Source organism: Apiospora phragmitis, assembly GCF_038363925.1.
Source record: "Apiospora phragmitis strain CBS 135458 chromosome Unknown utg000006l:1.0-5683423.0:1.0-5690449.0, whole genome shotgun sequence".
Lineage (NCBI taxonomy): Eukaryota > Fungi > Ascomycota > Sordariomycetes > Amphisphaeriales > Apiosporaceae > Apiospora > Apiospora phragmitis.
Genome location: NW_027117404.1, coordinates 591,934 through 605,295, shown reverse-complemented (window position 1 = coordinate 605,295; position 13,362 = coordinate 591,934). Strand labels below are relative to the sequence as shown.

The following is a 13,362-nucleotide window of genomic DNA, read 5'->3' as shown; positions in this document are numbered from 1 at the left end:
GTCAATTTACCTTGGTGCCCTTATCCTTGGCGTGATAGAGGAAGTCCGCCGAAGTGGAGCGGACCTGGTCCTTTGGCTTGGTGGTGAGCTGAGAGTAGTGGTATCCCGATAGAGTACCCTGATTGAACGCGCCAGTGAGCTTGATGCCCAGGGCTTCGAACCCCTTGGCAGCCCAGCTCGACCAAGAAGGCGACCAGTTGGCGTAGGAGACTTGTACCGGCGCATTCTCTTGATTCGAAGTGAAGTCGGATTCGTAGTAGACGGGCGTGGCATTGGCCGGGCGAGCGTTGTTGTTGGGGGGCGTGAAAGTAATACTCTTCTTGAAGTAGGGCAATAGGGCGTCGAACTCATAGCTTTCGTCGCCTACAGCATCGGCCCAGATTTTCAATGATCCCTTGTCTGGCCTGTGGTAAATGAGGAAGTTGAGTGCGGATGAGCCACCGAGACATTTTCCCTGGGTGTAGTGTATCTTTCGACCATCGGCTCCTGCTTGTGGCTCCGTGGCCAGGCCAAAGTCGACGGTAGGGATGGAGTCGAGAGGGTTGCTGCCAACGCCGATGATGTCTCCCAAGGGCGCCGCGCCGACAATAGGTTCTCCGACCTCGTAAGAAAGGCCGCGCTCAATGACAGCGACGGAGAAGCCGGCTTCAGCCAGGCGGTAGGCGATGGTATTGCCGCCCGTTCCGCCTCCTACAACCACATAGTCGAAAGATTCTTGATCGCCCAATGTCCCTTTGAGTTCACCGATTGTCGCCTCCACCAAGTCGCTGGTGAGTCTCCAGAGATCCCGTGAGCGGGTTCAGGAGGGATCCTAACAGAGGAGAGCCCGAAAAACAGCCCAAAGATAGGGCGTTGAGGATCAACAGCCGCGTGGAGGCGTACATTATGCTTGATGGCCCGCGCTCTGTTGCTGGTGACGAACAGATCAGCGAGCAACCCAGAAAGCTGGGAACATCGTTCCAAAGGCGATATTTGAACGACTTTAACCGAGGGACCAGGCCCACGCGTGGAGTGGCCTGGCTTCTTCTTTCTGCCGCAGGAGCCGGCACACCATTCTCCAGACCCCCTCAACAGGGTGTGTCGCAAAGTTTGATTGCAAAAAAAGAAAATATGACCCCCAGATGCATCCGACTCCGAGTTGCAGGCGCGATGACCCAAGGGTTTGGAAGCGGAGCTTTCCGATTTGTGTAGTCGACCAAGATGAACCCCCATGCCGAAATCTAACGGTCAAGTCTCGATACGGCCCGCACCGGATTATAACCTTCTTTGAGCGTTGGGTGTTCATTGTGATCTACACTGCGATGGGTGTCCCTGTACGGAGTAGGGCAGGGTGCGTTGTGGAACCCTTTCTGAGTCGTTCGACACTAGGGAACTTGCGCCATTCGATCTCGCGGGTGTGCAGGTGGGACTGATTGGAATCATTGGGTCATTGGTCGCTTGTCTGTGCCGTACAGCTGAAAACGAAACATTCGCCGTCCTTCTGGAAGGCCGTCCGCCGATCCACCGTAGTAAGGCGTCTACGGTCTCCGGCTGCTTTGGACACTTCGCAGACTTCAGATGAGTCTATCGGCAATTGCTCGGAGTCACTTGTCCTGCAAACCAACAGGCCACTTGTATTGTATGCAAGGCAAAAGTAAGATTACCTAGGGAGGTTGGAGAGAGATGAAACTCTCCAACCAGAAAACCAATTGCTAATTTACCCCATCTCCCTTACATGGGCAACTGCGCGAGCTGCATGCTACATGCTCTCTTGCAATCACGGCAAATCCCGCCACCACTTCGCGATAAGACGGGCTCTTGGCACTTCTTGGTCGCCAGTGGGTAAGCACGGCAGATGTTATTTCCATCAATCGGTAGGTGCCGTTGTCGTCACTGTTTGCAGTCAATGGTTTAGTCCGATAAGTCCGATAACATGCCAGTGTTGCTGGGGTCAGTTGTGCAACGCACTCACCCACTTTCTCATCTCAATTGACTGATTCGAATCTGGTAGCGGGGAAAAGGAGAAGAGATGGAGATTTGACAATTGGCATCCAACATGAGCCCAGCTGAGCTTGATCTAGAGGAAGCACTGGGGTCACCGGCCAAGCTGACTCTTACTCGTCCCATCCGTGACCTCACTCCACTGGACCCCTGGCAACCTCTGCGGCCCATGCTCCGACTCCACCTATACCGGAGTTACCTCTACATGGGATATCTCGGGGCCCATTCCAAGACACTGAAGAATGCGTCTGGAAGGCTAGATCTGACAAACGCAACGGACTAACCATCGATCAGTCGTGCACTGGAATAAACGTCAGCCATGCCTTGGAACGTAAAATTAGTATAGAATCAACGTAGGATAAACGCACATGGCATGTAGTATTTTGGGCGTTGAAAAATATCGAGACGTTGATTCCGATATAATCGTGTAATAGACACCAACGAGACATGGTTCCACACGTAGGTATACAGTAGCAGAATCCTGAACTGCAGTTCCATGGTTCGTTTATACCAGCCTAGCCTACTAGGACGGCAGTGAAGGCCCGGAAGTAAGTGCCGGCACTCGAGGTTCGCGTCGTTGCACCTGGAAGATGTTTTGGGCTCGCTAGCGACCCTGACCTCCCAGTCTTACAATGTCGTTTATTGAGTCGCATCAGTACGAATACCTTCGGATTAGAACCCATGCCGTAGTGTTAATTTCTACGGTAGGAGTAGTCACTAGTTACTTGCACAATTTTATAGTTCAAATACAAATGGGCTATAAAGAATAAATTACTTAAACTATATATGTAAATATCTAAGTGCGCCCTTAATATAAATTTAAGCGACGGTAAGTACTCTTAAGTGGCGGAAAACAGAATTCAAGCAGCGAATAAGTAACGGCGAACAGAATTAATAATTAGAATCTGAACTCGGAACCTATAGTCGTATATTCTCTGAGCCGCCTAGGCTCTGACGCTTCTCAGCAGGCCGCTGGGGTATGTTCACGTTGCCCAGCACACGCTGGGGGACAGTGATGTCCTTGGTAGCGCCGAGCATTGCAATCGTCTTGAGACCAGGGTGGTCGCAAAGATTGGCCCAGACGCTGACGAGGATTGTGAAAGTGACCAGGACCGAGCCAGAGGGCTCATTGGTCTCGATCTGAGTGAACCATCTGAAAGTTCGGCAACTATACGGACCTTGACGGCGGTCGGATCATCAAGGAGCACATCAGGTCCAGCTGAGCGCCAGGGTCTCTTGAGCTTGTTCAAGGGGTACAACGTAGGTAAATAGATCGGCGTCCGGGGAGACGCGGAAGGAAGAGTGGTCGCCTGCCGGCTTCCATGTTTCTCCTCTCTACTCGATCAAACCAATTCCGGGGGGCTATTACTCTTTTCCCATGAGGATTCGCACCTCCCGAGTGCTTCTTCCACTCCGCGTAGTCGCGTTATTTCGTCTCGCCTTCCCGTCTCACTCAGTCCTTCCGCCGCGGTTCCTTCCGTAGGTAACCTATCCTCCATTTGACGGCAAGCCAGCCGGGAGCCTCGGAACTCTCGTCGTTTACGTGAAAAGGACGTATAACTAGGTGGCGTCGGCGTACCAGACTCTGCTGTACGTCTCGACGGCATCTACACGTCCTGATCAATGCCTTGAAGCAAAGTGCGAAGGCCCAACTTGGACTGTTCGCCTAGTCGGACCTTTGGCTTCTGCGGAGCTGGGAAGCCTTTATTCTCATCTGGTACAGGGACCGGCTGTTCAGGGACCGACTGTTCAGGGCTAGCGGGTTTCTTCTTTCTTGATCTCCTTTTTGGAAGCGGAACGATAGCCTCACTCTCCTTAGTGTTTTCTACACTGATCGAAGTCACCGACGGACTATTTGGGAGGCAGTACCATACACTTGCCCGAAGGGTGACCTGCCGGGTGTCATCATCTTGGTGACGCACTGCAATGGTGACTTCTGTACTAACCCCCGGCTCATCCACGTCCATAGGTTGCCAACGCCTTTTTACCTTCGGGGGCTTCCACCAGCTTTCGTACATTCTCTTCTCGTCGATAGGTACCAGAGAAATAGGCTCGTACTTGCATTTGGATGGTGGTAGCACAGACTGGCTTGTGTTAACAGCACTAGTGGCTTTAACGGGAGGTATGGGGAGCGTGTTTGCCAACTTGGAGAAGAGGAGTGGCGTGTTCATGATTCGCCTCTCCCGGGCAGCCCGTTGGAGATGATGCGCGAGGTGAGTGGTGAATTCAGACGAGGGCGTCCATAGGGCGGAGCCAGCGGCGATGAGTTCTTTATCGGTGCCCATTGCAGACGGACCATCATAGGGGCAATCCAAAAGGAGGAGAACTCGGGATTCGCCCATATCCATCGTGGCGCGAGAGATGCTGGAGAAATTCACCGAGGGTAGAGGCATCGTGGGGTCTTGCTGGCCGGGCTGGTCCATTGGGCGTAAAAGACACGATCCGTCGGTCGCTATCTCGGAAAACCTAATATAGAAGAATATGAACAGGTTCACCTCTTCGGGTTTGTTCCGATACCTATGCATGCCTTCATTGCATCGGCAAGGCATCGTTGGGTCAGGGGATGTGTCATAGAGAAGCGGCATGAATCGCGACAATAAGGTAAGCTGATTTTTGGGACCGGATTTTGCCTGCTCAAGCTCGTGGACCTCGGTTGGGAAACCGTATTGGTCCTCAAAGGTCTTGCGAAGGGCATGGATGCCCGAGTCGATCTCGGGGTAGTTCTCAGCATCAGTATCCCAGTGGCAGAGGAAAACAGAGACGGTTCGATATGTTGACTCGATCGTAGGTCGCAGTTGTTGAGTTGATAGCGAATATTGAAGTAGATATTTGTCGACCGCATGGGTGGAAACACCCTGTTGGTGCTCGTAAGATTCCATAATCGAATTTCTTGACTGCCAAGGGGAATCTGTTGTGGGCGCTTGGAGTTTGCTTGTGATATGTTTGGGTATGGCCTCTTTGGTTTGTTGGAGTTAAAAAGTTGAGATCCAAGGATTTATTTTTGGGATGGAAGTGTCTCCGATCAAGTACGAGTGCCAGCTCGCTGAGACGCTATGCTAAAGGGGGGAAACCTTCTAGGCAACCAAGAGAGATCAAAAGCTAAAATTTACCTGGATCTCGACCGCCCCAGATAACAGTTCGAGCAGTAAATGATGTTACCTTGAGTTACTCCATGGTGTCTTCTGTTCGTGGATAAAATAGACAGAAATTCAATTGCATATGAACAACTAGACACCAAGAGAATATTGCCTCCTACATGACAAACATGCTTCACAGTCTTACCCGCAACTATATCACGCTTCTCGCAGATCACTGATAAAGAAAGGCCGTCCATGCATCATCACATCTATCATGCAGACCCTGCCAACGTTCCGCGTTCCGTTTTGGTAATACAGCCCGCCGTCAGAATGCCAATGCATAATCAGAATGCTTCTCCTGGGGGTATCATGCAATCTTCGCCTCGTCGTGAAAACGTAAGTTCGTACAGCGTGTCATGCAACTTCGTCTTTGCCGTGGCATAAGGGGTCGTTAAATGGGATTGTGAGTCGTAATCTCGTCAAAAAGCGCTGTCTAGGTAAAGTCAAAGGGGCTGCGTGTTGAGGGTAGAGTCAAACGTCGTCGAAAGCGAGTAGCGCAATAAGTTAAAAGTGGAAGAAAAAGATAAAGAAGATAAGATCAATAAAGTCAGATGAAGAAGTCGCGAAGGGGCCTAGAGGACCCCGGTGGAGGGGGCCGGGAATTCAACTCAAGTATCGAGGGATATGAGGATAACTCAAGATTCTTCTGACGGGCCAGTGTCGTCGTGGTCGGATGATGTGCCCGAAGGTGGTGCTTGTTCCTCGAACAATTCTTTGAATCGTTTGGCCCCTTTCCAAGAAGACTGTCAACTCATTTCACTACGCCTGACGCATTCCATCCTCGATCGACCTACCTGTTGCGTGTGTAAACTCCAGCTCAAGCGCGTTGAATTTACTCTCGCGTGGGTCCGTAGTATTGGCTCGATAATTATTGCAAAAGACGTAAGGACTGACGTCTCGGATCGCGACGACATGAGACGTTTTCCGCAGCAGCCAACTTCGTAGGGGTCCCTTCTTGTCAGGGACTAGTCACATCGTCAGAAACTTCGTGGCCATGGTCTGAAAGCTTGAGGTTCGCGGTACTCACGGAAAGCGGTCCAGATGGGACAGCCTCTCAAGTCCCCATCCCAGACAGAGGCATGAAGACGCCGCCGCTTGGTCAGCGCGTCTTCGTACACTTTGAGGCAGTGATTGAATCCATCGTCGAAGATTTGCCTGTCAGGTGGTGTCTTAATATGTTTGCCGCGTTTAATTCAAGAAGCAGACGCATGTTGACTTACGCTTGAAAGAGCTTGTTCTCTTTGCGAATCTCGTACTCCTCCTCGCGGATGTTGATGAACATCGGGCTGCGTACCTTGAGGCAGACAAACGTACAGTAAAAAAGGACCATTTCTGTGACGGAGTAAGAACGCTGGCTGCATGGGGCTGACAGTTCCAATTAGGATCCCTGCAGCGTGTTTGAAAGATGCTTACCTTCCCATGTGATGAAGGTGAGTTGTGCCCATGGCTTGGTTCGGCGCTCGGAAATGCTCCATCGGGTGAACGTCAGTCTCGAGTCGAAGTCTCGTTTGATGCACAGCTCATGAGCGCCTTTGATGGCAGCCCACGGTTCGCCACTATGGATATGGATCTGCCGAACCATAAGGGTGGGGATCTCGTCATAGCCATGGAGGAAGAAAGTGACGGAGACGTTGTCGTCGTCGAAAGTTCTAAGATCAAATGTCATCCGGTGCTCACCGTGTGAAAGGTGATAGATATGTACGACAGGGGGAGTACCAGGTGAGCCAGTCTCTCGTCATACCTCTTGGCGAGTGTCTTGATGTCGGACAACACGTCGATAGCACCCAAGCGTTGGAATGGACCGTATGCTCGAGAACAGAAGCTAGGGGATGTGAGCTCGTCTGGTACCTTGCGGGTGGACTACGGCAAACTTACCGACTGCTTCTCTTGAACTCTGTGCGAGAAGGGAGTGGCCGAGTAAAGATGTCCTCGGCCCAATGCGTGTTCTGGTATGAACTTAGCGGTAAACTACTAGTTGGGTGCACATGCACCTACTGTCTCTTGTTCCCAGAATGCCATCGCTTTCTGTTGGCGGATGATGTGGCTCTGGTGGATAGGACTTGGAGGTGCTGGGCTCAAGGGTCAGTCTGGCAGTCAGTTCGGCGGCAGCATAGGCACTCACGTATGCCTCTGGCTTCGCGAAGTTGGTAGATGCGTAAGCGGAGAGTCTCGAGCCCGTTCATATCGAATTCAGGAGACCTATTTCCACGTGAGCAAGGGAACATCGAAGGAGTTGTGAAGGAGGATCGTAGGATCGTACTTGGTGAGGAGGTGCTTCAGCATGTCGAGGAATGCGTGGTACATGGCGAATCGGGCGGGCAGCGGCGTGCCCGGGAGCTCTTCGCCCATGACGTAGTACATCTTCCGCCATCGGTGCTCCTTGTCGAGTGAGCTGTTCTCCACGTAGTCGGTGATGTCCCTCAGGCTCCTGGAGAAGCAGGGAAGTATGACGTTGAGGTAGTCGGTAACCACTGGGACACGTACGATGTGAAGCTGGGATAGATCTGCTATCGTGAGCAGCATCTGGCCGCACAGTTGAATCTGTTGAATCAGGCCCTTCAAATGCGCACGGAACTTCTCTGGCAGGCTAAGGGCAAAGCCCCTCGAGGGATAATGCCACAATCCGGGCCCTTTCGGCTTCAACGCAGCATCCATTGAGCAAGCTAGACCCGACTTCTCTTGTGATCATATCCATGGTCGTCAGGTTCGCAGCGTTGGGTGTTCCGGCAGGGCTTTGGCGACGTGAGGTGCGTTTAGAAGGGTCCCATGATGATCAACATTAATCGTATTCATATCTATGCCTTGGACCGGACAGATCGGGAGAGGTGTTTGCGTGTGCCGCAAACAGGAATAAAAACAGTAGGGAAAACAAAGGAAAGAGGGAATCACAGCCTGAGACCTATACGCACGGGATATTGAGGGTCAAGAAATAAATAAATAAAATGCTTCAAATTGGGCAACGTAGGCAGTAGGTAAGCAGCGGCAGGCTCTCCCTGCTCCGCAGTAGGCCGGCCAGGTGGCCGTGTGGGGAAATCGCAAAGCCGGCTTCAGTGATACGCGCGCAAATGTGCACAGGAAAGACCGCTCTGTCTTGGATGTAAGATAGAAGAGGAGACAGGCGATAGGGTGTCCCCAGAATGAGCTACCATGCAATCATTGGTAGCCAATGCTGCTAGGTACCCGAGGGGCCTGATGATGGCAGGCGGCATAACAGCAACATTAGCAATTGTAAGCCGACTCGGCCAATCGACCTCGACGAACGCTGCCCTCGAGCGCATCCGGCCTGGATGCCACTGACTCGAATTGCTGCCGGCGACGGAGATGCGTGGGTAGCAGAGTTCAACAGAATGTCGAGCATGTTCAGTAAGCGATTGCCACGAATTCCCACGCCCACTTCTCGTAAAGTAGATGCAATGCGGATTGGTCGAGCCGGTTGCAACCCGTGTCATGTGTAGGGTGGTCCGACGCGAGCAACCTGCATAAGCCGCCCTGCGGAAGAGGGGGAAATTTGCACCAGTCCCGGCCGACTCTGTGGCATATCGCAATATCACCACGGCGACTCACATCTCAGAGGCTTCAGAGCCTTCAGAGCCTTCTGTCCCCCAGAGCCAGCTTGGTCTCGAGACTTGCCCTGGCTGGTGCTACGTGTCCCCGATCGTTGGCATAACATGGTATTCATTCCCTGATTTCAAGAATTAACCCCGCAAAGATGGCAACTGATTGAATGTTTGACTCATTGACGACGATGAAAACAGAGGGCTTCGGCAATCGAAGCAAACCACAAATCGCATTGTCTTCGGAAGGATCTCCTTTCCTCGATGGGTGGATGCTTGGGGTGGCGCTGAGTGAGGGCTTGTGCAGTACGGTTTCGGTATACTGCAGCTGGAGATAAGCAACATGAGCGGGAGCTACCTCAAGTGCTTGGAGAACCAAGCTTGAGGTCAATATTGAAGGTCATCAAGAGTACATGCATGACATGGGTACTTCCAGACACCGGACCCATTGGGGGTCTGTCACTCCGACTCCTGTACAGGATGCTGTTGTACCGTAGCGGTGTTCTGTTCTGTGTAAGTATGCTGACAGTGGCTTGTAGGGACCAGACGTGCTGCGACATAATCGGCATTACAATAGTTTCGAGCCTTCTGTCGAACTTGATCAGGCTCATAATATTCTTATGTCCATATACTGGGATCGCCTTTTTGAGTCGTCGTTACCAGTATTGTTCGGTCGCATGCCTGAGAGAAGCCGGGGGTTTCTTGAGTTTTGGCGCCGCATTCTACGGGATGTCGTCCCTGAGGACGGACCCGAGATCTTCCAGGGGAATGAAGCGACCGTAGTAGCTGAAGAACAGACAGAGATCGGGGCGGAGTCACCCAGGTCGACCTGCCGGCCGGTAGGAGGCTGCCAAAAGCAATTGAGGCTCAAGCTGACAGATCCTCGGATCCTTAGGATTTAGGCAACCATCAATGAGGCTTTCTGTAACGTAAAGCCTTCTCTTTCGAACGAACCTGGCCATCCAGGGCCCAATCAAGTCGTGACTCTTCACCCTGCCCACCACCACACCACCACACCACTGCACCCGGAAGGGGTCAGCCCTAGGGGTGGACCATGGTGATGGGCTAGATGGATGGGATGCAGAATCTCGTTACACGGACCCTGTGTATTGAGCTGAGCACCCAAGTTATGAGGGTCTGATAGACATAATATGTAGGCAGACATACATATTCATAACTGCTGTTTGATCATGATAGCAACAGCGTCTCGGCATATTAATAGCACTGGAAGAAAGCATGCTGCTACCTATGCATGGCGTTCATATTATTTTACTCTCACCAATGACGAACCAACAAGTGAAGTCTCAAGGTGTAGGCAATAGCCACTATTCGTGATGGGAGTATTGTACATTTGTTTTCGATGACTATGGTATCTGAGAACGTTCACGGCAACTTCATCGCCCTTAAAACTCATCATCAAGAGTGGTCAACGCAAATCATTATTGACTCTGAAAAATGCAAAGCAAAACCTAAGGCACGACGGCCCTATCCCTGTGCGACAACACCGTTCCGAGATCCATATTACAGTCAGAAAAAAGGAAAACCTAGGCCATCCACTTTGTGCCCAAGCTTTCCTTGCAGAAGACGACCAAGCGTGAAGTCATCTCTCATGAGGTTAGGCTCTCGTGGACGGAAGCGTAGAAAACGAGAAAAAGCAGATATGAATGAAGCAGTTCACTCCTCGTCGTCATCATCCGCGGCCTAATCTCTATCAGACGAACGTCTTTGGAGTGATTATTCATCATGTCGAGAGACCTACTTGGTAAGCTGCCTTCTCGTCTTCGTAACGCTTCTTGTCGGTAGCAGCCTTGGCCTCGTAAGGACCACGCTGCTTATCGTTCAGAGCCTTCCAGCGCTCACCAAGGATCTTGCCAACCTGGCCTGTGGGAAAGTGGTTAGTCAAGGGGGGGGACAGGATTATCTGCAGCAGGGTTGCTTACCGAAAGAGATACCAGGGTTCTCCTCACGAACATTCTCACGTTGCTCGTTGGCGAAGAACATGTAGGCAGAGAGACCACGCTTGGGTGCGTTGGGGTCTGATGGAGACCAAGTTAGCAATATATTTTTAGGTGTAGGCAATAGATGTGATTATTTGGGGATCGCCGCCGAAACACTCGACATAAAAAGAGGCCGACACACAGGTCGGACTCGATCTTGAGGATGTAGTGCGAAGGGAAGTTCAGACTTACCTTTCTTGCCCTTTCTCTTCTCGACCTTGCCGGTCTTACCGCGCTTGGTGGTGGCTTCCTTAGGCATCTGCGAATCATGTTAGTCCGGCTTTCTCAAGCGTGTGCACCTGAGGTGCTCTGGGCATGCTGCGTTGGTGGTTCGCGTAGTGCATGGAGATGGGTGGATTGGAGAGTGACGGCGCCAGAACGACGCGTCGCGGGGCAGATTTTGGGCGATAACGCGTGACATGGGCGCAGGTGGAGGAGTGATGCACTTGTGTCGCAAATGCAATTGCACATCCCAACGCGTGGCAATTGGGAATTGAAGCTTGGGATCGGATCGCAAAGGGTATTTTGCATACTTTGAAGTGTTTGTGCGAGTCGACAGATGTGTGTGTGGTGGTGGTTGAAGCTGTGATGCGAAATCGTTGTTAGTGAATTGATTGCACTTAGACACGAAGGTGGTGATGTGATGCGTGCTGGTTTGGGTTGTTGGCTCGGAGACCAAGGCCAACCAGTTGAGGGAAATGTGATGGCAAAGCTTGGACAACTCGAGAGAAACCAGCTCGCGCGTTTGGTGACGGATGCACAACGACCAGCAGTCGAAAAACCCGGCCAATGGCGATTGTGACAAAGCCAGAGGGGATTTGCGAGTGAATAACTTGGGAATAAGGCGGATGGTCGAGAGTGACTTGTGTTTGGGAGGGAATTGCACAGAAGGGCAAGTACTTACTGTATGGTATGCTCGCCTTGAGTGTGTTGGCAAGCGGTTGTAGGTGAAGACACGATTTGGGTGGGAGATTTTGTATGAGAGGAAATGGGTGAGAGAAGAAGGGGGAATTTGTATGGGGGGAAAGTGGTAGACAGCCTTTTTTACTATGGGCTGGGTCTGGCTGGGTGATTGCGCGGGCAGAGGGGGGGGGGGGTTTGGTGAGGGACCAGAGGGACCAGACCAGCCAGGCTTGAACTTGGACTTGACTGCAAAGTGCCTGGTGTGAGTGAATGGTGTGTGTGTGCGCAGGCGCAGGAGGGGAAAAAAGAGAGGGGGGGGCCCGGCTTCTGAGGGGGAGTCTCCAAACCAGACATGGACCCAGACAGACATCACACACAATAATACACTACTACATCTTCCTTCACTGCGACCAGACCTACAGTACATTCACACCTGCACTCACACTCACACTCACACCAAACACTCACGTACACGCACTATCACTCACTCACCACTCGCGCGCTCGTCTCTGCACCCGCTCCTTTCATTGGCTTCCCTGTACACACACGACTGTAACCCGCACACTTCCCTGCCCTGCCAACCTGCCTCATCCATTGACTGCTTAGGGAGACGGCAGTTCTGGTTCACTGAGACTGGGCATAATTCTGGGAACGGAGCCTGGCTTGCCTGGCACTTGCAAAGATCTGGGTGGGTTCTCTTATGGTTTTTTTTCCTTCGTTCCTTCCATGTTCCTGATTGTCGTGTCTCGTGTCTGGCTGAACTTGTGCTAGCCTGCCTCCTCCAGTCCTGCCTGTTCACTGCAGGCGAGAAGCGTCTGTACATTACATACTCGCGCTGCTTTATGCGCGTATGTGCGGATTGCGTTAAGGTACCACGTATTTATCCAATCCAGATAGGCGGGCTACCGATTTCATGTGTGTTTGTTTGAACGAGGCTTTGAGATTTGGAGCCTGCGTTTTTTCTCGTTCTCTATCTCCATCATCGTTCTCTCTTATCGATTGGTACAAAGCATTTGCAGCACTAGATAGGATCGATCAAATCATACATGCACCGTTCATTTTAGTGATGGCGAGACTCAAATGCATTAAACAAAACAAAAAGAGCGTATAGGCATGAGTGAGTGATGCAGATGCCAGACGCTTTCTCGGACCAGTTCGGGCTTGATGTTTATCAATCCCAAAAAATTGGCTGCTTCTGCCTGCCTCCCTGCTCATGTCACTCACCTGCAAGCGATGTACTGCAACTGCGCGGCCTTGTAGCGCGTCCACCCCGGCTCCAGCTACAGTACTGTGTACTTGGAGTGCGATCCATGGTTGCTGCTGGTCTCATCTGGGCGTCGTTGGCGAGGTCCCTTCCAAGCCATCCGGCCGTCTATTTCAATTGACACACATCACTCTCCGTCGCCTACCCCCATCCATTATTGAGCATAAACCCTCCCATGCCCACGTTTCCTTCAATCAGCGCGCTGCTTGCGCCCACTGACTTTGCCCACGCCTTTACCTGCACCCTCCAGGGCCATCTGTTTGTCACACACCTACGGCTGAGTGAACCTCGCAGCCCGGTAGCAGGCCATGTACCTCGCGGTCCCTTGTTAGCGTGAGTGGTACATTGGCCTATCTACTGTTCCATGACGAACAAAGTGGGTGCGATGCTTTTGGGACGCTGGTGCTTTTGTCGCGCAGCAGCTGATTTCCGTGACACACCATTTCGCTGGGAGTTTCGACGGTCCCCCAATTTGCCTGCTGCAGACTTTTCCCTCTCTTCTTGCCTTTCCTTGCTGCTCCTTGAAC

The 13,362-nt window shown here is 51.9% G+C and overlaps 4 protein-coding genes across 4 annotated transcripts; all 4 read right to left on the bottom strand.

Moving 5' to 3' along the window:
- Position 1: 1 nt before the first annotated feature.
- On the bottom strand, positions 2–884 carry PG994_005475 (alcohol oxidase; the record flags this gene model as incomplete). The annotated part of the gene is made up of 2 exons (XM_066856884.1): positions 2–776; positions 865–884. 2 exons carry the CDS (start codon positions 882–884, stop codon positions 2–4), a joined length of 795 nt encoding a protein of 264 aa, XP_066716153.1.
- A 2,014-nt stretch (positions 885–2,898) lies between these two features.
- PG994_005474 (uncharacterized protein) lies at positions 2,899–4,859 on the bottom strand (the record flags this gene model as incomplete). The annotated part of the gene is made up of 2 exons (XM_066856883.1): positions 2,899–3,120; positions 3,594–4,859. 2 exons carry the CDS (start codon positions 4,857–4,859, stop codon positions 2,899–2,901), a joined length of 1,488 nt encoding a protein of 495 aa, XP_066716152.1.
- An 893-nt stretch (positions 4,860–5,752) lies between these two features.
- PG994_005473 (uncharacterized protein) lies at positions 5,753–7,772 on the bottom strand (the record flags this gene model as incomplete). Its single annotated transcript, XM_066856882.1, is given in 10 exon segments — positions 5,753–5,847; positions 5,912–6,082; positions 6,145–6,272; positions 6,338–6,449; positions 6,531–6,766; positions 6,859–6,977; positions 6,993–7,085; positions 7,113–7,186; positions 7,240–7,316; positions 7,378–7,772. The coding sequence occupies 10 exon segments, from the start codon at positions 7,770–7,772 to the stop codon at positions 5,753–5,755; spliced, it is 1,500 nt and encodes a 499-aa protein (XP_066716151.1).
- A 2,640-nt stretch (positions 7,773–10,412) lies between these two features.
- On the bottom strand, positions 10,413–10,927 carry PG994_005472 (HMG box-containing protein; the record flags this gene model as incomplete). Its single annotated transcript, XM_066856881.1, has 3 exons — positions 10,413–10,552; positions 10,612–10,707; positions 10,861–10,927. The coding sequence occupies 3 exons, from the start codon at positions 10,925–10,927 to the stop codon at positions 10,413–10,415; spliced, it is 303 nt and encodes a 100-aa protein (XP_066716150.1).
- Between the last annotated feature and the right edge of the window lie 2,435 nt (positions 10,928–13,362).